General features: G+C 42.5%; 2 protein-coding genes across 4 annotated transcripts in view; one reads left to right on the forward strand and one right to left on the reverse strand.

The window, feature by feature from the left end:
• Positions 1-13,305, forward strand: gusb (glucuronidase beta). 2 transcript variants are annotated; one of them, XM_022229964.2, is made up of 13 exons: positions 1-194; positions 1,551-1,824; positions 2,806-2,988; positions 4,145-4,320; positions 5,471-5,613; positions 6,034-6,233; positions 6,893-7,033; positions 8,057-8,232; positions 8,930-9,079; positions 9,507-9,594; positions 9,735-9,911; positions 10,008-10,143; positions 10,886-13,305. In XM_022229964.2, the coding sequence occupies exons 2-13, from the start codon at positions 1,570-1,572 to the stop codon at positions 11,002-11,004; spliced, it is 1,944 nt and encodes a 647-aa protein (XP_022085656.2). In that variant the 5' UTR covers positions 1-194; positions 1,551-1,569; the 3' UTR covers positions 11,005-13,305. The 2 variants fall into 2 exon arrangements, with proteins under 2 accessions (XP_022085656.2, XP_022085659.2); XM_022229967.2 differs by lacking the exon at positions 1-194 and having other exon boundaries at positions 1,720-1,802.
• LOC110976555 (lysine-specific demethylase 2A-like) overlaps positions 11,184-24,256 on the reverse strand; it is a 22,705-nt gene continuing 9,632 nt past the window's right edge. Inside the window, exons 12-19 of one of the 2 annotated variants that reach the window (XM_087140690.1) lie at positions 23,044-23,250; positions 22,254-22,490; positions 21,418-21,471; positions 20,826-20,870; positions 19,752-19,796; positions 14,322-15,300; positions 13,861-14,031; positions 11,184-12,171 (exon numbers count right to left, since the gene is read on the reverse strand). In XM_087140690.1, coding sequence (XP_086996816.1) covers positions 13,871-14,031; positions 14,322-15,300; positions 19,752-19,796; positions 20,826-20,870; positions 21,418-21,471; positions 22,254-22,490; positions 23,044-23,250 — 1,728 coding nt within the window. In that variant the 3' untranslated portion in view covers positions 11,184-12,171; positions 13,861-13,870. Of the gene's footprint in view, positions 14,032-14,321; positions 15,301-19,751; positions 19,797-20,825; positions 20,871-21,417; positions 21,472-22,253; positions 22,491-23,043; positions 23,251-24,256 lie in introns of both variants that reach the window. The other variant, XM_022229924.2, reaches the window with a different exon arrangement.

The following is a 24,256-nucleotide window of genomic DNA, read 5'->3' on the forward strand; positions in this document are numbered from 1 at the left end:
GTTTGCAATACATGTACAAGTTCCGTATGTTCCGCTCTACGAGGAGGGGGGCGTGTGGTGTTGACATATCACGGGGAGAGAGATTCGGAGATTAAAGGCCGGTTCCCAAGACCCATTTCGCCTGTTCTACGTTCGTGGTTGCCAACGCAGGTGTTTCCAGTCAGGTTACGCCCGTTGTTGACTGACATCACTGAGTATGAAGTCATTGATGGGTTGTAAACACAACAGTCGTCACTTTCAGGACTAGTCTAGTTTGTTATGACCGTCTAGTAATACAGGCCTATGTCTTACCCTTAGCTCAATAGTTTAACCCTAACCATGCTGAACCCAACAAGGTTATGCAGGATTTCAATAGTCCCTAGGGGCTTATAAGGCCTACTGTGAGCTGTGCAAACTCTGTTCCACCTTCTGTCATATCTGTATCATCATCATGGTTCTGATATTCAATCTCTATTGTTGATGTATCCTAACTTGGCCACGCGGTGCATTGGTGTTACCCCTTATGTGGCACAATTTCATTTTTTGTTTCTTGTGTTTTAACAAAAATCATTTCTAGCTCAAATTACACAGTAGGCCTAAGTGAAGTGTCATCAACCTCGTAATATTTTGATTCATAAATCTCAATTTAGGTGCTACAAATTTCAGATCAAATTTTATTTTCGCCCAATTATCTTATTGTTTTCCAACGTGCGGAATAAACTGTTTTAAAATGTGCCCCAAAATAGGAAAAGAACTTTCTGACAAACTAGTGGATGGGTATTTGAATCTCTCACATTCAAAGGATTCTGTAAATGTTTATGTGGGATCTTCGGAGATTCTTTTCAAGTGCGCCATGTTACGGAGCACGTAGCTGAATTTGAACCCAATTTCCGGACGCCAACAGTTTGAATTTCAGAATAAATTTCATGACACTGAACTTGTTCACAAATGTTCAACACCAGGTATCATGAAGGCAATAGTACCACTTTTAACGAAATGAGTTTTTCAGTTTTTAAAAAAGAGGTTTGGCAACGCTGTGGGAGGAAAGATAAGTAAATGTCGAAGTGCGCCACTTTGGGGACTGTACTATATCTTATATGTTTTACTTCAGCCCCAATGCTCTCAACACTGGGAAATTTGCTACTTTCCTAGTACGATTACTGTTAAGGCTAGTTACCCAAGCCTACTACATTTATATCTCCCTGTTAATAGTGGTGTCCTGTCGACACCCCATAATTCAAGGAGTAATCTTTACATATTCTGCTCATATTGAAAATCAAATACTTCATTGTAGTCAAGTCCATGACAAGTCCCTTCACAAAACCAGTCATAAGTAATAGGATTACTAGTGGCAGAAGAATGGTTTTGTCACAGTTTATAAGATAAGATGGCTTATGAAGAACCTGTGATGGGCCCAGCTATGACATCAGATCGTAGAGTATTTTGTAGTTTGCACATACAGTGAAATACTTTTAAAACCTTCTTAAAATGCAAGACTCGTATGAGTTGTGTTTAAACTGTCATTATTGTTGTCTTGGGTGAAAAAATTTAATTTCAGAATTTGTTTTTAGTTGCAGTAAACTAGCCACCATGTGGACTTTCAAAGCAGCTGTCTTGGGATCTTATTTTGTGTTGATGACTTCGGCCATGATAACAGACAACAGTGTCTTCCTGAACAGCCAGCTACCACAGATCAGAATCCCCCCAAAGCCGATGCTCTACCCAAGAGAATCGGAGACCCGCGAGATCAAAGAACTCAACGGACTCTGGAAGTTCCGTGCCGATGACTCCCCATCGAGGAATGAAGGCTTCAGCGCAAAGTGGTATTTACAGCATCTGTCAGAGGTACAGTTTGGAGTCTCAATTTCATGGACAGGTTGCTGTTGGCTGTTATACGCATGAACTGATCATTAGCTTATGTTCAGTCGTTAGATCAATGAGTCCCTATTTTGTAACACTTACACAGTGTTTTAGACTGCCAATCACGGCCACCTCCCTTGTCTTGTCATTTTTTTTTTTGAACAGTACCACCTGGTGTGCAAACCTCCCAACTTCTCCCATTTAATCGCAACCGTTCCGATTTTTGAGTTTTCAAAGGCTTAAAAATTCATGTCATGGCAAAAGAGGGCACTATTTGCAGAAAAAGAGGGTGCTTTTTGCTGTCAAACTGGCTGCTGTCACATATACGGGTGAGGCTATAAGCCTGCCTGGCTCCAATCTAGTGCCCATGTACGTATACCCAATGTATCTCATCGTCGTGCTTTTTACAGACACTTATGACTTACCAGGTTCTTGTGTCTCGGACCCACTCTGCACCATTTTTCCTTCAACTGAAAACATATTTGGTGAAGAAAAACAGCATTGGAAAAAGCAGTTTCAGAGGGAATCGAACTCAGGACCGTAAGATCTATGGTTCAACTCGCTATCTACAAGACTATTGTGGCAGCTTGCCGACAAGAGTTCTTTCACATGCTTGAAGGTAGTGAAAAAACGTATGTCCGTCATGCCCGTGCTGTAAATGGGTTTTCTATGCATTTGAGAGTTTTACATCTATGCACGGAGTGCCTGGCTTCTAGCCTCACCTTTACATATACATGTACTTAACTTGTTTGTACATGTAAATGTAAACAGCTTCCTTCGCATGGCTGCTTGTTTTACTGTGAGCTCCTGAAAGGAGTGTTTGGATTTTTGACTTTTGGTTGGCAGGTATGGATATGCAGTGTCCATTGACATCTCTCTTGATATGCAAGAAGTTTCAAAAGCCGTTAATATCGAAACACCTTTTGTTTTGTCATGTTTTGTTTGTTTATTTTTTTTTTCAAACAGACAGGGCCTGTGATTGACATGCCTGTGCCCTCCAGCTTCAACGACGTGACTCAGGACAGAACACTAAGGGACTTTGTCGGATGGGTGTGGTACGACCGGGAATTCTTTGCTCCGATTGGATGGAGAAACCCTGATGTTAGGGTAGTGCTCCGATTTGCCAGCGCTCATTACAACACCGTTGTGGTGAGTTTGGGGTCATCTTGAATATGGAGTGGATTTGACATAAGGGCGTGCTGTTAGTTTTCTCTGCAATTTGAGAATTTCAATGGGAGTCCCATTTGGAGTATGTCAATCTTAACTCCCTAGTAATCCATGCCAGGAACCCCTTCAAACTTCCTTGTTATCTTACTCACAAATGTCATCCAGACCCATGAAGAGAAGTAGTGCTTCAGCCCAACTTCCCTCAATCTTGCAAAATTCTCTTAACCACTACCAGCCGGGGACTCCGAAATTGGAGCCATATGGTTTATATGCGTGGTCGGGGTCTCCAAACTCGGACAAAGGAAACAGGACCCTGTAACAAAAGACCGTACTCCGAACAAAAGACCAGGCTGCTGGGCATTACCGGCATTTTTCACTCTCAAAAGTGGTGATAATCCAGCGTTATTTTGAAACTGTATACCAGGGTTTGGGGCATTGAGAGCAAGCGGATTACCACTGGGGAGAAAAGCGCTCCACCACCGCAGCGATGAGCCACACAGCACCACTGCACGCTAATCTGACCCCTATTGAAAAGAGGTCAGCAGTGCACTGAGCCAGCTTCTAGAACAAAAGACAGTTGCATAACACCGCACAATCTGGGCTCTGTTTACAAGGCTGCAGGCCTGTGGCTGAAATACTCGGGCGTCAATGAAGGTCACCTGTCAACTTAGAGTAGTGCCTAAAGTAGTGTGGCTATAAACGACCGTTAAATGGAATGATGAATTTTTGAAAGAATTTTGAAAACGGAAAAAATGATAGTCATGCCGGCCCAGCATCATCAACGTTGAAAAATGCCCCGGCACGAAGTGGGTTAAACCTGGTGGATTTTGTGACCGGTTACTGTCTCACCTTTCTTGGGCGCTCTAAAGTGGTTCACTGCTACCCTCACAGAAGGATGCTGAGAGAGTCCGATCTATTTGAAACTGATTATTCCTCTAAATCAGTGTGATCATTTTTAAAGATGGCCATTCCCATTATCTGAGCACTTATAGAGTATGCTTACAAGCCTTACCGTGCATGATAACTTGGGGAAAAACCACTTTAACACCCTTAACAACAAGAACTGTGGTGGCCCATGGCCCACAATGGTGTCATGCCTTCTTTGTTTTCAAATGAAGCAGTTTTGGTTCTTTTTCAGTGGCTGAATGGAGCTCAGGTTATGACCCACGAGGGTGGTCATCTACCATTTGAAGTGGAAATAACCCAAGGCGTGAAATACATGGCACCCAATCTGATTACGGTTGCAGTCAACAACACGCTGAGCCCAACAACGCTACCCCCAGGAAGCCTGACGTTCAAGAATGATCCAAGAAAGTAAGAGGCCTTTATCTCATCCTGGTTTTCCAAAGATTTGTTAGTCCAAGGGTTCATTAGTCAGAAAGTTCATTGGTCTGGGGTTCAATGTTCTGACAAGTCAGTAGTTTGAAAATAGATAAAGGTTAAATGATCCCAAATTCCTGTAGTCTGAATTGACGGTAAGGTTCAATAGTCTAAATTGACAATAAGGTTCAATAATCCAACTTGGTGTTGGGGTTCAACAATCCAATTTGACAAAAAGGGTCAATACTCAAAATGGGCTTTGAGGTTCCATAATCCAAATGGGCATTGAGGTTCAAAACTCCAAATGGGCACTGAGATTCAATAATCTAAATGGGCACTGAGGTTCGAAACTCCAAATGGGCTCTGAGATTCAATAATCTAAATGGGCACTGAGGTTCGAAACTCCAAATGGGCTCTGAGGGTCTAAACTCCAAATGGGCATTGAGGTTCAATACTCCAAATGGGCATTGAGGTTCAATACTCCAAATGGGCACTGAGGTTCAATACTCCAAATGGGCATTGAGGTTCAATACTCCAAATGGGCATTGAGGTTCAATACTCCAAATGGGCATTGAGGTTCAATACTCCAAATGGGCATTGAGGTTCAATAATCCAAATGGGCACTGAGGTTCGAAACTCCAAATGGGCACTGAGGGTCTAAACTCCAAATGGGCATTGAGGTTCAATACTCCAATTGACAATAAGGTTCAAATGTCCTAAAGTAGTGGCTAAGTCCCAGTTCACACAATCACCTCCGCTGACTTGTGTGTGTGCAAAATGAGTGTTAAAGGTGATGATTCACCCTGTCACCTGCAGCTGCGGAGACACTTGCCAAGATTGGTTGATGAACTCTCTACGAAACTATCGCAGAAAATTGTTTGGGGCTTATACATCCTGTGGTGTGTACTGATTAAGAATCCAGGAAATGAATTTTTCTTAGAATCATGGATATGCAAATAGCATTAGCATAAAACCCAACAAATTTTAAATCAGGATAATTGAAACCCAAAGATGCAATTTCAAGGGTTTTTAGTAAAATTTGTAAAAAATATTCCTAATTCCTGGTTCCTTTAAAGATTGTCGATTTGCGACATATCTTGGACCTGTAAGTCTGTGCTTACTCAACATGTCCTGCTTTCTTTAGTTACCCACCAGGTTACTTTGTCCAAAACGTCCAGTTTGATTTCTTCAACTACGCTGGTATCCATCGCTGGGTGCATCTGTACACCACCCCAAGGGTTCACATCAGCGACATCACTGTAACCACTGATTTTGAGGGCTCCACAGGTGAGTTTATTGTCAGTGTAAGAGTAGACTGACAAGCTATCACATACATCCCAACATGGCAGTAAATTTACTCTTTGTTGTCAAGTCTGAAGTGGGGGGGGTTATGATTGCATGCATAAATGCGTATCTCTGCTTATTTGGCATTATTTATTCTTATCTCAAATCAGGCAAAGGTGAATCAACTACTTTACAATACACATCATTATATATTGGAAAGAAATCGTCAAGTCTATTGCTGTGTGTAATTTCCCCTCTGTGTTTGTGACAACTTGAAACTCAGTTCCCAGTTTCTGCCTTCATCATTGAAATGTTTTTACTTTTAAGGGACGTGTCGCTGCCTGAGTTTGACGGACAGATTATGAATAGATCAGATGAACAAACGTCTTGTTTTTTTTCCTCTTTATTTTCCAAATCTTGCAGGCATAATGAACTACACCGTTTTGGTAGGCGGGTTAACCAGTCATTCCCCAGCAGCCACTGTTGAACTGAAAGATCCAAGTGAAGGGGGACGCGTCGTAGCTTCCTCCAAAAGTCTGTCTGGGGTCTTCACCGTCAGCGACGTCAAGCCATGGTGGCCTTACACCATGAGCAACAATTCAGCCTTTCTGTACACATTGCAGGTAGAATGCAACATAACAACCACCCATTCTAGCTTACTTTCTTACATTTTTGGCCGACATTTTTGCATGCAGAGTCTATGAACCAGACTGGCAACAATTGTTTAGTGGTTTGAAATCGCCTTTGCATGCTGCAGGGGACTAGACCAATTTGTTCCAGATCTGTGGATTTTTATTGCTCAAAACGGTGAGATTCCTTGTATTACAGTGATCAAAACAATTTATGGCCATAAAAAAAAACCAACAGTATCAAAATGTTGAAGCATTTTTTTTAAAATCAAGATAATTTCAACTAGAATTCACAATTCACAACGTCTGACTTATCAGTAAGGTTGGAGTTAAGCACCCGTATTGCACACTTAGACGAAACATGTTTCTATATTTTTTCTCTTCACTCAGCGCATACTTGATGTTATCGACCCATTTCTTTGACCTGTAAGATTCATGGTCTTAGATGTGTAGTTGTGTTTTAAAGATCTCTGTGGAGTGGTCTTGAATTATCAAGCTTTCCATCTACCAATGTCAAGGGATGTTCGACATCACTACCAATAATATTCTTTGTCATTTTTAGTGATTGGCTCCTTATCTTTTTATTTTTTCCAAATGAGTAAGTAAGTCCATGTATGCCTTTCACTCTTTCAAACACGAACTGTTCTCCACAGGTATGTGTACGAAACGGGGCCACCTCTGATGTCTACCGGTTACCAGTTGGCTTTCGCACAGTGTCTGTCAACAATAAGAAGCTGTTTATTAACAACAAGCCGTTTTATTTCCATGGCGTCAACAAGCATGAGGATAATGATGTAAGTCTCAGTGGTCATTTATCCTCAACCAAAACTTATTGCCAACAGTAACAGGGAAACATGTTTACTTTTCATGTGCTTTGTGAAGCTAATTGTGGGACCGTCACTTGAGTACAGTTACGCTTGCATAAGCATCGCCCTAGCTGGGCATGAAAAGATGAGATGTGAAAATAACATAGCGTGGTTTATCTCGGTTGAATAGTCGATGTCAGCTCCCAATCGTTGTGGAGGTTGACAGACCAGATTCCTCACCTTTGCCCCAGGGCTATTTGCTAACTTCCTGGAGCTAACATCAGCTATTCTACCTCAAACTATGCTATGTTCATATCATGTATACTGCCCTAAACTGCACACTTTACATGCCTGAAGGAGTCTAGTGAGGAACTATTCACCAGAAATTGCACATGCGCACTACTCGACCTTAGACTGTATGTGATTGTGCATTAACCTGGTGCGATGCTGAGTAACCCATATCTAACCACAAAAACACAGACATAGATCTATTTGTTTAGGGAGGAAGGGGTTATTACTTGAATCTTTTGCAGATTCTGCCACAACCAGTCTAAAAGGGAAGCACGGGTGACCAGATACAACAGTCCTGTACTTAGAGTCAAGTTTTAAATTGAACGGCAAAGCAGGAGTGCGGACACCATGTCTAAATTATTGGCTACAGTTGGAAATAATACACACTGCTATGAGAAATAAATGAAGCCGCTGCCTGGTGGACTTCATAAATGTACATGTATGTGTTAGTACATGTAGTAGTCATAGCCAAGCAATGCCAACATAGCCTTACATGGTAAAACAACAGACCAACTTTTGGTTTGGTTTCGGCTTGAAAATGTTCACTTCTGCAGTTTACCTGTTTGGAATGCAGGTTCGTATTCCAATAAATTCCATCAAAACCATTCCCTAGTTTAGACTCTTGTAGGGAGTGTTGTGTAATTCACTGAAGGCAAACTGGGTGAAAAATCAACAAGAGGCATGTTTCAAGAGTAGTGATTGATATTATGCATTGGTCAGGTACGAGGGAAGGGGCTGGACTTACCTCTCACCATCAAGGACATTAATTTGATGAAGTGGATGGGGGCCAACTCTCTCCGCACCAGCCACTACCCGTATGCTGAGGAATTCCTGGATCTCTGCGACCAGCACGGCATCGTGGTCATTGACGAGAGCCCAGGGGTCGGAATAAAACTGTGAGATTCCACAAAGCTCAACATTTCACAGGATTGTTACTCAGTTGAAAAGGGGAACTTAATGCAAATCTGTCATCTTTTATTTTAACTCTAACCGCCAGCCTACCTTTCCAGACACATGCAAAGATCCAAAGATCCAACAGGTCAACTCTCCCCAAGGCAAGACAGCCTGCAAGTCTGTTTACCTGTCACCACAAGATCCAACAGTGACATTGTTCAGTGAAACTAGTTCCCATTGTCTCAACATGGCCAGTTTGTTGGGCTGCTGTTGATTGCCCAGTGCATCAGACTTTTTCCCCCGATGGACTGTGCTGCATCTGGAAGGGTTAGGTTTAATGCAGTTCTTAATTCAGTGCACAGAAATGCATGTCCCAGTGGACCAATCAAGATGTGACTGCGCTGGTCCGGATAGCAAATAGCAAAACAAGGTACAGGGAAACCCTGTGATGCACTTCACAACTCGTAGGAGGTGATGTAATCGGAAAGAGACTTTCACAATCTTAGGCTGCATCCGAATCTCTTGTCTAGAGCTAGGTCTAGGTCTTCGCTCCATTGGAAATGCGTGGAGACACGCGACAATAAACCTAGCCGTAGCTCTGGAAGCCTGTTTCGGACACGGCCTTAGGTGAGAAAATCATTAATCAGTGAACTGCATCTGAGTCTCTAACATTGCAGTGTCCTAATTTCCCTGTTCCAGGGAGAGCAACATGGGACCTGTCTCCTTGGCTCATCACCTGGAAGTCATGATGGAGATGTACCAGCGTGACAAGAACAGGCCTTCCGTCGTCATGTGGTCAGTCGCCAATGAGCCAGACTCCACACTACCTACTGCACCGCATTACTTTGGGTGAGTGGCACCTGGCCAGAGATCAGAGCAGTTCTGAACGTGGGGGGGGATTATGAGATCATAAACGAATGTGGCGGGTCCAGAAGTGAATTTTCAGGGAACACCTAAATTATTATTTCACTATTTCATGACCTTTCTGCAGAGCAAGGCTACATTTTGGAGCTTCATACACACTTCTGAAAGAGAGAGAACTGAAATAAATGAAAAAAGCCACCTTTATCTAATTGTTAAAAGACATATTGTTTGTGCTTTTTTGGAGGAGTTTTGACTCTGTTGGTCCCCGTGGACCTGCCCCTGGTAAAATAGAAAAGTTTGGGGTTTACCCATATACAAGGCCCAGAGTACACTATTCTGGGAGCCATTAGGATGGGAGGAAGAGTTGATGCATTCAGTCCATACCCCTTCATACATTCACTGTTTCTTCCAGGACTGTCATTAACTTCACAAGGAGCTTAGACCCAACCAGACTGGTCACCTTTGTTCTCGGCGGAACGAGCGTTGAGAGGGAGAAAGTGGTGAGTGACCGATCATTTCTTTCTGAGAATTCTGGCAAAGGGGCTATGCGACCAAATTGTGCAGAATACCCACGACAATACTCGCACACGTCCTGGATGAATTTTGAGATGGACTCCTTGATCTCTGCCACACCTCACAGGCTCAGTGGTGTGACGTCCTGTGTCTGAACACCTACTTCTCCTGGTACAGTGATTCTGGCCATCTGGAGCTAGTCGAGATGCAGTCCAACACCAGCCTGTGGGACTGGCACCTCAAGTTCAACAAGACCATCATCCAGTCGGAGTACGGTGCCGACACCATCCCTGGACTGCACATGGTGGGTAGTCAGGTAGTCGTTCAGCTGCCAACGTGCAGTGGTTCCGGATGATCATTTCTAGTTGACATTTCCGTCTGTAATCGTTCCCTTTTCCAGGACCCACCTCAGATGTTCACTGAGGATTACCAGTGTGACATGATGGCTGGGTACCACGCGACCTTTGACATACTCCGCCATAACTTCCTGACTGGGGAGCTGATATGGAACTTTGCTGACTTCATGACAGTACAATGTGAGATACGCAGAGCGATTCATTGATTGGTCAATAGTTTTGCAGCTAGAACTATGAAATTGCAAAGCAAGATCTGCCTAGTAGCAGTAGTCAGACCTAGACCTCGGACAGCTCATTTGAAGGTCTCTCGGAGTGTAGTTTATTCTCCTCTGTCTCCTGGGTGCATGGGGGGTACTGGTTCCCCTCCCCCATGAAAAGAGGAGGAAATTTGCTTGTAAATACCTCGGAATTGACCCCGTTCTTCAGTTAATGGTTGATCAGTTTGCTGCTAGTGCTCTCCCCCCCCCCCGGAAAAATTCTCACCACGCCCATGTTAAGGGGTCCTTTAAATGAAATTCATAATGTGTAATGGTTCTGGGTCGTTCCGTTGAGTGTTCAAAATGGGGATATTTATGTTAGGCCATCAATTGCAGCACTTTTTTGTCTATCATGTTGCTGTGGTATTGTGTTCGCGTATCATTTGTGCTTTGTTTTTTCAACTTGGATGTTTGTAAACTGGCTTTGCATTTGGCATCGACGTCAACAAATTCCATCACCTTGCTTTGCCTTGTTACTCTACAATACTAGGGGGGGGGGAGTTACCAAGATGTTCTTACACCAGATTGAACATGTTCTCTTCACGTTGATTGTTTATCTAAAAGTCCCTGCTCTGATTGTGTTCATGAGACTGACCAAAGTTTGGATTTATTCCTTGTGACTCGTCCTCTGCTTTATGTTGGTGTCTTTGATTCCCTTGTCACAGCCGTAACCAGAGTAGTGGGCAACAAGAAGGGTGTTTTCACCAGGCATCGTCAGCCGAAGGCTGCAGCTCATCTCCTGAGGAGGCGTTACCTGAGCCTTGCTGAGGAATCCAAAGTGTAACGATGGTGAAACAGGAGCAGTGGTGGTTTAAGGAGCCAGATGGTAATGGGAGACACGAGGTGAGCGTAAACATGGAAAGGCTGCGTGCATGTCTCAGAAGGGGATCCAACCCTGGAAAGTCTTTCACGCGCAGAAGAACTACAAAACACAAACATATCTCAAACAATTGAAATTGCCGCTTTCATTGTTTTAGTTTTTTAATTCACTCACAAGAAGATTCCTGCGTTTGCACTGCAAATGATACAGTCAAAAAAGCAGAGTCACATTTGACATTTATGCACTTTGAGAAATTAACTCTCTTTTTTGATCCCAGAGTAAAGAAGGAAAACATTCGTTTTATTTTTTAAAAACGGGATTCACTTTAGTGAACCTGAAGCATTATTACTCAACCACATGGTACCAGATGTCGTGTAAACACACACAATTTTCCTTATTTGTTACACCGAGGACATGTGCACTTGTTTAAGAATCCTTCTATTTCTGCAGTTGCTGCATACACATCCTGCTTGGTTGGGTCAAAGCGCAATTGCAAGATTGCAGCTTTTTCGGTAAGAAAATCCGACTTTAATGGGCTGTAAACCTTCTTGTATCTTCAAAAATCCAAACCAACTTTTTAAACAAGATGCAACAACCACAGTTCTTTACGAAGTTGGACTGAACAAATACTGACCTATGGGCTGATGGTGGTTATTTGTTCAAGATTTGTCATTGTCACCTTTTTCACTCCGAGACATTGTTACAGACCAATATTTTGCTACAATGCCCAGCCATGGATGCTCAAATGCTTAAGAGTTCCACGCACACTCAACTTCCATTAGTATTAAGCCCTCACTGTGTTCAGAGGACAATTTCTACCGTTAGGAACGTCTGGACCGAGTTGTTGGGGCAAAAACTTGTCCCCATAATTTTGTTTGGTCCCCACAACACAAATCAATATGTAGTACCACCAATTATGAAACAAGCATGGGAGGACTTTAAGCCTCTCTGTGTGTTTAGAAATGCTGAGAATCACCCAAGTGTGGTGATGCTTGGATATCATCCACCACCGCATACAGAAATTGCCCGTGTAACTGGCACAGAAAACAATTCTTACGTGTTTTACATGTCCTCTGGGGTCAAACATCAAATCCCCATTGAGAAGTCAAGGCTGTAACGGCCACAAGTCCACTGAAAATGCACGTGCATTGAAACTAGCTGTTAGATTTGCAGTAGTTATGGTTTGATAATGAAGCATCTTATGCAATACATTAATATTCATCACAAATAATACAATCCTGTTATAATAATCAGCGTTGTATTAATCCTCAATACATTTTCTTTTTTTTAACTAACAGTGTCGTGCATATTGAAACTGAGAGGCTGGAGCATAGAATTTATGCAGTGGTATTTTATTGTGTAAACTTAACATTTTGTTACAGATATTTTTATATACCCAGCAAGAAATGAGACCGAGGGGTACCCCCCAACATGTCCAATCCCTATACACATTCCAGACTATTGTTACTTAACACATCCCCCCCCAGATGTCTGAAAGGAATTCCCCAGATTCCTGCGAGACAATGACCAACACAAAGCAGGGGGGGGGGTTTCTCTCCGTCTCATACCTTGCTGCATATGTATTTTTAAAAGCATCACTCCACATGCACTAGTTGTGGTTTTTGTGTTTCATTTTGAATGTACATCAGCAATGCACAACGCAATCCAGGTATTCCAGACTGTAAAGAATTTCAGCAACTTAACAGTACTTTCTCAGATCTTATTGGAGGAACTGAAATATAACATGCTTAATCAGGTTTGTCAAAGACAAATTTCGACTTCCTGTTTTAATAAACTCTTTTCTGCAGCACTTTTTATTGAATTATCTGATTTTTATTTCCATCGTAAGTTTGGCCTTTGAGATTGTGATCTCTATTGAGGATAAATGATTTCTAAAGTGTTTATAAAGAAACTGTGAAGGTATGTTTGTCAAAAATATTTTGTAAGAGGGATTAGAGGGGTGATTTTAAATAATAAACATTAGAAGAGAGAACTTAGTCATAAAAAGGATCTTGTGGTAATCACTTTTCTTGTGTCTATCCAGACTTTTTGTATAAATTTTGATACCAGTTCTTTCATAACCAGATTTAATGAGTGACTTGATTGAAAAAATGAACACGTACTCTGCAAATTTTTAAAGATCTATGCACTTCTAAGGAATTTAATTTTATACCCGTTAAAACAGCCAATTTTGTGAAAGCTTAGGTGAAATTATTCTGCCAAGAAAACCAACCGTTTAGTCAATAAACAGGTGTATTTCAAAAATGTTTGCCGTGATTGTTGCTGTGATTTATAATTTCCACCTAAGGAGTTTTGAAGATGGAAGTCTTGCATCTTAAAGATGCCATTCAGACTGACTCCAGACAGCAGCATGAGAGTTTTTCTGCCTCTCCTAGCCTGCCCCCCCCCCAAGATGAATGAATCCCCCACCAGTGTTCTTTCCCATGTTTGACTCCAGCAGGTGGGATTGAGTCATGCACAAAAAAATCAAAATAAAGGTTTTTCCATTTTTGGGGAGGGGGGGCACATTGGGGAGGGTGAGAAAATGACATCAGCGTTGACATCAGAACCAGCAGTCAGAACAAATACATCCAACTATACAAACTACATACATGCCGTCCACTGCTTTACCCTGATCCTTTTCTTCCAGCTTATAATGCCGCTGTACTTCATATTTACTGACCATTGGTGCCATTACTTTAAAACTTGCTTGTGGACATCGGGAGGAAAGGAAAAAAAAGCTTGAAGTGACTCCAAACTCGCACTCGGTTTCAAATACAGACATACAGTCTTGACGTTGGATTCAAATACTAGACTTGCCTCAGTCCTTTTACAGTTCAAGCTTGACCTGGTTGTTGACAGCCCAGTCTGTCCACTGTGTCTTGGTGAGTCTAGGGATGGAGCACGCAATCACCCTCTTTAATTTGCTGCAACGGGATAGGCTAACTAAACAGGTGTCTAACAGCTTGTGGCATCCGGAGACATTCAGATCTGGAAAAGAAAGAAGATTTCCAAGCAAGCACATTCCGTCAAGTCAATAAAAATCATTCAGTTGAGAATCTTCCCACAATATTTAAAAAGGAAGTTTAATCACTACTGCTATGTATGTGATAATTTATCTACAAACATGTCCAAGTTTGTGTCATAAAGCCATCAAATTGTACCTTTCCAAAATTTAATATGTATTGCAAATAACCAGGATCCATCTCTTTCCAGAGTTGAACCATTCAAGATTTTGAAACACATTCAGGTGTGGTACCACACCTCCATTTGCATCTTACCTGTGAGAGTGTTAATCAGTGGGGAGTCTTCTGACAGCAAGGTAGCAATCCCCTGACTGGTTATCAGCCCGCAGTAGCTTAAGTCCAGCTTGGCAAGCAATGGTGTCTGCTCTACCAAGACCTCCATGCTCAAATCGGTGATGTCGCTACCGGCCAACTGCAGATCCTGCAGCTTTCGCAGCTTGCTGCGATCGTCCACAAGTCCTGGGTGGTGATCCTTGATCGGTGAAAGCAAGGCCGCCAGGTGACCGTCGCACAAGCTGACCCACTGGAGGTCCAGCAGACGCAGCTGTGGACAGCTGGCCGAGCAGAGGGCCTCGGTGGCCTGGAGCTTCACCTGGGCCAGGCGGAGCTCCTTCAAGGAGGGCAGGCGAGCCACTAACCAGGTTAGCTGCACTTTGGTCATGTCCGAGCCGCTCAGATCCAGGCAGACTGGCTGTCGACGCACGACTCCTGCCAGGATGTACTTATCCAAAGACATCTTGGAGACACTGACGCTATGCCAGAGGGAAGATTCATAACACCACCAGTTCCAGGTCTTACAGACGCGCAGGCAACGACACAGGTCACTTTGACTCAGCGTGCGAAAGACTCTCATCCAGGTGCCCCTTGAGAGGCAGTGGTTGCTCCCGCTTGTCAGAGCAAAGTACTCTGGGGGCTGGGTGGTCGGGAGGGGGCGGACCACAAACTTGGGGAAAACGGTAGGCGTTTTTTTCTGCATGTAAACAGTCTCCTGCTGTTTATCCGTGGGGTCGCCATCATTTGGTGTGTTCTCTTGTGCTACCGATGTCTCCGTTGGAGAGTTCTGGTTGACGGACTCCCTGTTGTCTCGGCTAAAACGTCGCTGCTTTCCACGAAGACTCTGCATTCTGGCCTGCCGGACTTTCTGCTTTGCCAGTAGCTGCTGTCTGGTACCCAGACCCGGTTTGTAGAAGCCCATGGTGCTGCCATACCCACCAAGCCCTCTGCTCATGCCCAGCTGTTGAAGCAAGACGTAATTGTTTCAGTTTTCAAGTCATAAACATAACCAGGCAAAAATCAAGCAACTGGGAACACACTTCTGCTTGTTTCTAAAACCAAAAAAGGTCTTTATTGCTGAAATTCAGGTCCTACCATCAACTGACAAATGATGGCTTGTATGAAAACATGATATATCAAAAATCTGCACAAAAGTCAGAGAACTTATCACAGCAAAATCCAAAAATTAACAATGTTAAAGATCTACATGTTTATCAAATTGGCTTATCTGATGAGAGTTCAATAGCACACTATGTTATGGTAGAAAAATTTACAAAACTTAATCCATTGGTTCAGAGGGTATTTCTGTCCTAATGTGATAAATTTCTTCTAAACCAGAATGAAATTGAGAGAGCAATAAAGTATCTTAATATGTTCAATACATTCTACCATGTACTAGCTGTCTGCTTAAATGGAAACGTGGGCAAGGACATACTATTCCACAACATGAATGGACCAATGACATCATCACAGCCTATAACAGTTGGTTGTGATTGGTCAATGACGACAAGGCCAATATTATGCAGCTGTTTTGGTTTGATGGAGGTTTGCTCTGGTAGAAAAACCACAATGCTTTCATTAATTTTATGGCCTCCATGAGCTTTGCATGGTTATTTTCGGGGGGGTCCCAAGAAAATTCCAACCCCCAGAGATACACATGTGACCCGCTCTGCAAAAAAGGGTAATAAGTCGCGCAATGCCAAAACATGTTATGATTGGTTCTATTTGGAGAGGGCAAAAATTCTTCAAAAATGTAATTTTGTGGTTTTCCTTTAATAGCTTCTATAAAAAATTTGTTTTTTAAAAATTTGCGACTACAAACATTGATACTGATGAATACAGATGACAAATCGATCATTTAGTAAGAAATCCTTCATAGCATTGTGTTTACAAGTGCTACACTTTCTGAGCTTTTTCTTGAAAAGTGCTTCTATTGAATCCGAAAATGTGGACATACAAATGTCCATATATCTCCAGAATGCAGCACACTACATGGGTCATTCATATATCAAATTGTAGCTTTTGATGTACATAATCCAGCCATATCAACAACTCATAACCTGAATCTGGCGACTTAATACCCATTTTTCTAGAGCCGGTCACATATGGCATGCATCTGCTGTGTATATGACATACAGCCTATGACTCTTACAAAAGTATTGTCTCTTTCAGGATAAAAGTGTGCCTCGGCAGTGACAAAGTCGAGCCGCACCTGCACACAAGGTTAGTTAAAACGACTTGCTGTCAACTTGGTACACACATCTAGGTCATGCTCTCTAACAAACTTTGTTCAGTGGTGCCCAAGTGGACACACAGTTGCTTCAAAATGAATATTTTCATTAACTTAAATGATCTTTTGCTTGCAACAGTTGAGAGTTGTAAGGTGGGAAAACCCAGCCCATATTTAATCATTACAACGCATAAACATAAACTTCAAATTAGCTTTAAGAATCTGTCAGGGGTAAGCAGAGTTTTCCTTACTTTTGTGACCCAAATAACAGGATTGGAGAACATGCTATGACAAATTAACCAAAGTTTCTGGTTCTTGTACTGAAGTTTTCCTGCCAGCTGGAGGGACTCCTTAATTTCTATAAAAGCCATGTTTAAGATTACAGTTGTTTCCACTAGGCACCTCATTTACACAAATAAATGCACTGCACTTTAAGCTACTGCGTTGCAGGGAATTTTGTTGTTCTAATCCTCTGTAAGTTTCACTTGCCCAGCAAAGACCATTGATACATAACAGCAATTAAACTGTGTTCCCAGTTGCTTTGGATATCAACCAATCAAAGACCTACTCCTCATAAATATTAATGAGCTACCACATCTACACCATCACTGACTTCAATTTATGGACATAATTCCCCTACATTTAGTTCCTAGGGTTAACCTTTTCAAAGTGGTGTGGCTGTTTAGTGGAAGAGAGAGGAAGAAAATGAATGGGACCAGTTTATTAAAATATCCTTTGTATCCTGGCTAAGTCACAGTCATGACCCTGGCTTGGTATCGGCTTTCGATTAGCAGCTTTGGAAACATCAACCACGACAACGATGAGGTTTAGAAAATTGTTACATTACTGATGACACAATGTTTAGTTTGTGGAAAATTCCTGCCATAAAAGTATAAAACAGGCTTTAAAGCTCACGCAACCACTTCCAAGATCCGTCAAAATTCACCAGGTTTGATGAAGGCGCACGTCAGGCACTTTTCATGGGCCTTCAGTATAAAGAAAGTGCCAATACTTTTGGCGCAATAGAGGATTTTGATAGTTTTAGGGATATCGCTGGCAGCAATGCCTACTATATGCTCAGAGATTTAGCATCACCACAGACCTGGATGAGGTTAAGGTAAGCTTCACTGGTTATCTATCACTTATCGTTTACAAACTAAGTGAAAAAGACTGGTCCCACAGTTCACATTGATCACTGTTCGAACCTTTACGTCCCATGTCAACAAAGGAGAGATATACTAAGCAGTAATCCACAGAACATGAACTCCTGAACTTTTCCAGTGCAATCCAAATAGCCACCACCAAGGAACCAAAGAATGTCATTCCTTAGTAAAAGTAATTACTGGAATACGGAACTACGAATAATACTGGTCCTGATTCCAACTCCGAACTTTTTCAACATTCAAAAAATGCAACCCAGCAGAGCCATCATTCTACCAATTTATACAAACATTCCAACCATCTCTAGTTCTGAAACACCAAATCAAACATTACAAAATGGCCTTGACAGTAGGAAAATATTTACAACTCTGTACAACGGAGTCCTCTTTGGGTAAACACACCAGTAAAGTATTTAGCATATGGATGACCATCTGTCAATTTCGCAAGACTCAGTCATGAAGCAATATACATTGTACCCTAAGATGGCGCTCTTAATGGGAACACAGATGGAGGTGAATATATTTTAAGAGCTGCATTTATGTTTTCAGGGCACGGACACTTCCGTTTAGAAGTTGTGGATTAAAAATTAACATGACAGAATATTTTGACACAATTTGAAAAAAAAAATCAAGAATATGAACTTCAGTGTATATCTCCAATATAAGAGGAAAGCGCCCCCAAGTGGGCAGGCACACAGACAATGGAAAAAGGCTGCCTTGCACACAAGTCGTTCAACCAGTTCAACTCCAAATTCCTGCTTCGCTCAAATTTCCTCACCCAACTTCAGTAATTCCCACTGTGCTTACACAATCTGTTGGTTTCTTGTAAAATTGGGCAGAACTGTTTTTGTATTTCTTTCGTGTGCCAATTACTGTGACTTTGCCAAACTGGAAAAGGTCCTCAAACTTTCCTTGTTCACCTGTCAACAGACAAATTGGCAAGCACATAGTCCAGAATTAACAGTATCATTGTCAACTTTTCTTCAACAGCAGAGTAAGAAAAACATTATACTTCCAAAAACTTCACTTCTGTTCAAGAAGTTTCTCTAAGCATGAACGGGAGTTTCTGATGGCCCAAAAGTACCTCATGGCCTATTTCAAATTTAACAGTTCCTCAGAAAATTGATTTCAGTTTTACTACAAATCCTTCCAAAGGAGCTAATGCATCATAAAATCTGCGTACCAATAAGCCACCGCTTTCCAAAGTGGTGTGTGCTATATAGAGGGCGTGCTTTACAAAAAAAAAAATGACCAATGCCTAGGGGCACAAAGAGACCACTGGCTGTAATCAACTTTGAAATGACTTTGCTCACAGAGTGAGGGAGGGTCCCAAACCAAGAACACTTGAACAAGTTTTGTAGACATTACAACCTGCTGTGATTGGGAACGGCTTGACTGAAAGACGACGTCCAAATTACTTGGCTATGGCTTGAAATTACACATGAGTCTGAGACAGTGCGTTGAAGCCACTTTACATAAAGTCATGTATTTTTGAGCCACAGCCAAGTAAACTTGGACAAGCCCTTCAGCATAGGGCTTTGCTAAGCCCAAGAAAGGTTTGGTAAGCAAGAATAGGTTACCAGCCAGGATGCCATGTAGTGTACAGTGGCTTGTCACCGACTACCAGCTGAGTTTTACTTTTAACACCAAATCTGCTAAGCCTTGCAACTCGGTAAAATTGTACTCATGTGTTGTTAATGGGAAGCCTTTGGTCATTTGTGACCATACTGTGTAAGAGAGAGACCATTCCCAACATGTTCATATAGAGAATACGCTCCATTCCGAATGGAGAGCGGTTTGAATTTGGAGACTCTCCCTTCATTTGATGTAACTTAAATATCTTGCTCAGGGACATAAATGGCCTTGAGCCCACGTTCGGAAGACTGCCAGGATGTCTCAGTTTTGAGACATGGACTACATTACAGTATGCTGCTTGACAAGTCTGCTTGTTGCCAGCTTTCAAACTCCGGCCTATCTGAGGTATTTGTTTGGTGTGGGTCGGCTTTTCAGCCTTGGCCTTACCCGACTGCTCGACTTGACCTCTGCCCTGTGCAGCGGTGGCCGACCCTAGGAGAGATAGACAATTTTTTAAATGAGTTACAATATAATATGAATAAGAAATTTGTTTAGAGAGCCAGTTCTGCATAGTAATAAAGTAGAAATGTGATAACTGAAGCTTAAAAATATTGTTAACCTTCAAGATTTAAACCTGCAATCGATTTTGGAAATCAAAATCCATTTTTTTTTTCCCACACACCAGCAACTGACCTATCTCAGTAGAATTACATTGACGTAGTTTGTGGTTTAATTACGTGGTATACAAAATAGACACAAGATGCACAAAAGCCAAGACAAACAAAACTCAGCATATAAACTTCCCAAGAGTTGTCTTGGAGGTGCGGCTAACTCGCAAACAGCGATAGGTCAATAAGCCTTTTGCGAATTAACTTTGACCCAAATCTGGTAGGCTGAGTTCTTTAAATTCACGTGAACATAACAATTAACTTGAATTCTCCTTACTAAAACCACTGTTGCTATACCTCGTGATTCGGGGCAAGCTTTTCCTTAGTTGCATAAGAGACGCCTTGCATCAATACACTGTTCTCAATGGATAAGAAGGGCACAAAGGAACCAGTCGATTCCAGAGATGGTGGTTGCGAAGCAAAAGCGTGCCCCGAATCACGAGGTATAACAACAGTATATTTAGTCTGGGGAAATTCAATTGTAATGTTTATGTGCAGTCAGATAACTCAGTGCACCAGATTTTATTCCAATTTAACTCGCAAAAGGCTTATTGCAATTCAGAGGTATGACCGGCAGGATGAAAAGACATGCAAAAACATCCAGCAAGACAAAGAAAGAAACGCTGTGATTTTGAAGGATTTACAATGGCTAATAAGGCGTGGACTCTCTCTAAAATGGATCTGACTGTGTGAATCTCACATTTGGATTTGTTGTACAAAGTACAAAAACGTAGAAAAACTTGAATGATTTAACCTCTAATAATCCACCACTTTGGGGTCAAAATCCTTTTAAAAAAATTCTACAAAGATCTTTCCAATGAATTTCTGTTCATCTCGATTCCTGAATACCTACCCTCTTTGGTTTCTCAAGGGGCTTATCTTCAACATTAGGCTCCTCCTGTCAAAGGAACACCAAATCTGGTTGGTTTAATATTAAGATACCATTACATTAAAACTCACTACAGGACATTTACACTGGACAAGGGGTGGGCGAAAACTACTGCCAAAACACACGTCAAAAGAAATCCCTGTTCCTGACTTCCCTATTTGAGTCAGAACTTGTTCTTGTGTGTAGAAAGTCAAGTCGAGTAGAGTGAGGTTTCAACCACCGTCAGTGCTGTGCACCTGATAACCTTAGTTATCCCATCCCAAAGTTACTCTGCTCTGATCTTCCATCTGGCCACAGCAAACATGCAATCAATAACGCATGTGCCATTTGGGGTCAACTGTATGCTCAGTCAGAAGAGAGGGCTGGATGTTTGTCAGAGTAGAGGACAGATATGTTTTTGAAGTTGCTGCTGCCTACATTTCATGATGTAGGCCTCAAAACTGTACAAATGAAATTTCAGGATTTTCCAAATAGCTTTGTACGTAAAATTCTTGGCACGGGCTGTTATGTGGACACTTTTCCCTGGACAAAATAAATGACAGTTATGACCACTTACGTTCTTCCTTTTTACTGGTTTCTCATTCTGATTTGACTCTTCATTATCTTCACCCTGAAAAAAAAAAGGAACAGAAATTGTGATTTACAAAACTCAGTCTGGTCAAAAGTGGGTCCACCTTTTTAGCATTAAATCACACACACGTTTCTTCAATCAAATTTGCCCGTAAAATATCCTGAAAGTTTACATGCTGGGTTTTCCCTTCTCATACTGATGCAAGTCAAACGGCCCCTCTTGACAAAACTAGTCTGATCCCTGGGATGCAGCAGTACACTTGAATGCATATTCCAACCCCAACACTGGGGCACAAGACAACAATGGGGTAGCTACAAACCAACTTGAGCACAGGGTCACTGTACATTCAGGAATGGCAGATGTAGTCCTAGCCCACGGTTCTTATGAATGGCTTGCGCAAATACCTTTAACATTGCTGGGGAGCCTTCTGAATATACATTGTTAGGCATCTATGGGTCAACTATGATCTTGGTGTGTAGGACGTACAAATGTATGGCATGACTGCTACTGATTGGAACTCTAATACATTTCTATTATATCAAACCCTCTGCCATATTCCTCCTAAGTGAAAAAGAATACTACGAATTTGTGTACATTCCGCTGAAAGCATACAATCTACATACTATAATACACTTTTAAGCAAAACGTCAACCATGACTCTTGTGATTAAGTGGGGTATACAGCATGATCAGCAGTTCCCACAAAGAATCATGAAATCTTGTCTGAATCAGGTGTGTCTGTCTATGGCTATGGCTATGGCTACCGGCCACGTGCACCTAACACTCAACAGCCAAAGCCGATGATCAAACGCATCCGCCTACCTGGGTCTCTTTCTTGGCCACACATTTGGGGCACTGCCAGCTGTTGGCCAGGTCTTCATTGATCACGCCCTCGTACTCCGACATCAACTGCTTGGCAAGGCAGTCGGGGTGCACAATCTCATAGCACTGGTGGCACTCCATGAGGGAGCTAACCTCCGAGTCCCCTTTGACCCCCGACGACCCCAGCCGCTCCTCTCGGGTGCAGATGGCACACACGGCATTATGGGGCAACATTGGCTGCAAGAAGAAATGGGCACATTTAGTGTAGTGGTCTTCCACTGAAGACGCAGAAAACGATTTGTTTTATTCAGGAAATACCCCCCCCCCATATTGGAAACAGCTTGGGAACAAACGAACGAAATGTTCCCAGACGGAAACGGTGGTGAATGCCTTTACAAGCATCACCTAAGGACAATACTTTCATATAAGGACAAGCAAACAGCAAATTTCAAAAGAAAACTCACTGTTTTCACTCAAAAGGAGCATTCCAGTTCAAACAAACACAGTCTGAATTCTGAGACGCTCTCAGCTCGCCTTAGAAGCAAAGAATTACGCTTCGCTCAGCGAACATCGTCTGTTCAATGTGAGTAATTTTTCCTCATTCAAGAGTCATATATAAAAGAAGACACAAATAGCACAAAAATGGAAATCACAAAGTATGAAGTAATTCAAGTTTTATAAGACATCAAGCTGCGGGTGATGGGTGTAGCCGCTTGCAAGTGGCTTCCCATAGATGCACGCACTGCTGAAGCTGTAGCCGAGTCATTTCAGACACGGGTCTAGCACTCACATAGAGGCACTGTCTGGCCACGCAGGACTGCTTCATCCGCCCGGGCCCCCCATACTTCTTCATGTCCCTGCAGAAGTGGCAGTTCCGGCAGTCCTGGCTCAGGCAGTTCTCGCATTTGCGGCAGCGCGTCCGGCGGCGCCGGATCCCGTTAGACAGGCGCTTGGAGACGGGTCGCATGCCGCAGGACAGCTTGTGCTTCGGGGTTTTCTGTGACAGGAACAACAGTGCAAAGCTTAGTGAGATTGTTATCACTGATGATGAGATCAAGGACTCCTCAAAAGTGCCTGTGGCATGTAGCTTGCAGGCCTGAAGAAATCTGTGCAGGGAAGAAATCACTCAGAGCTTAGTTTTAGAGGTGGGAGGAAAAGACGTAGCGAATTTCCCAGGTAAAACCCTTGGAATTGGGTAAGGAGTGAAAACAAAGTTCACATGTTGGCCTGGACGGGATTCAAACCCAAGTCACAGAACTGGAAGGTGTTGGAAGCAATACCGTACCAACGTGTGTTTAACCCTAACCTTCACGGGCACTTTGGATAGAAACCCTGCCAGACACATGCAGTCTGCATCATTTATCAAAGTGGCTTGCCTGCCCAGTGTAACAAGATCCAACAGGTCAACTCTCCCCAAAGCAAGACAGCCTTGGAGTCTGTGGTGATTTTTACCACAAGATCCAACAGTGGCATTGTTCAGCGTGACTAGCTCCCGTTGTCTCCACATGGCCAGTTTGTTTGGCTGCTGTTGATTGCCCAGAGCATCAAAGTGCGTCAGACTTTTTCACCTGATGCATTTTGCTGCGTCTAGCAGGGTTAGGGTGGGAAAGAGCAGTGTTTACCTTCCTATTTTAAATAAAGTTAATGCCAGTCGACACATCCAACAGGGGATACACTGACAGGATGCAAAAGCTCATCAAGACATGTTTGCAATCACTATAGATGGAGTGAGTTGCAGAGGCTTTACATAAATGTAACCATCATTCTCAAAATAAACATAATTCCCCACGCCTTTCCCCAGAAACTTTCCTTAAGCCCATGAAATCCAACACTCCACAAAATCCTAATGACACATTCTTTGTGACTCTTGTTTATACGAGGGCCTTGGGACTACCAAAATTAGCTTGTATTATCCGGACCTCGTCTTACGCAAAAGCTGCCATCCTGCTCGACAAATGTATCACCAATTGACCGTTGGTAAAGCGTACATGTGTACAAGTATG

Source organism: Acanthaster planci, linkage group LG09 (assembly GCF_054643075.1).
Source record: "Acanthaster planci isolate LZ-2023a linkage group LG09, COTS_SCS, whole genome shotgun sequence".
NCBI classification, from domain to species: domain Eukaryota; kingdom Metazoa; phylum Echinodermata; class Asteroidea; order Valvatida; family Acanthasteridae; genus Acanthaster; species Acanthaster planci.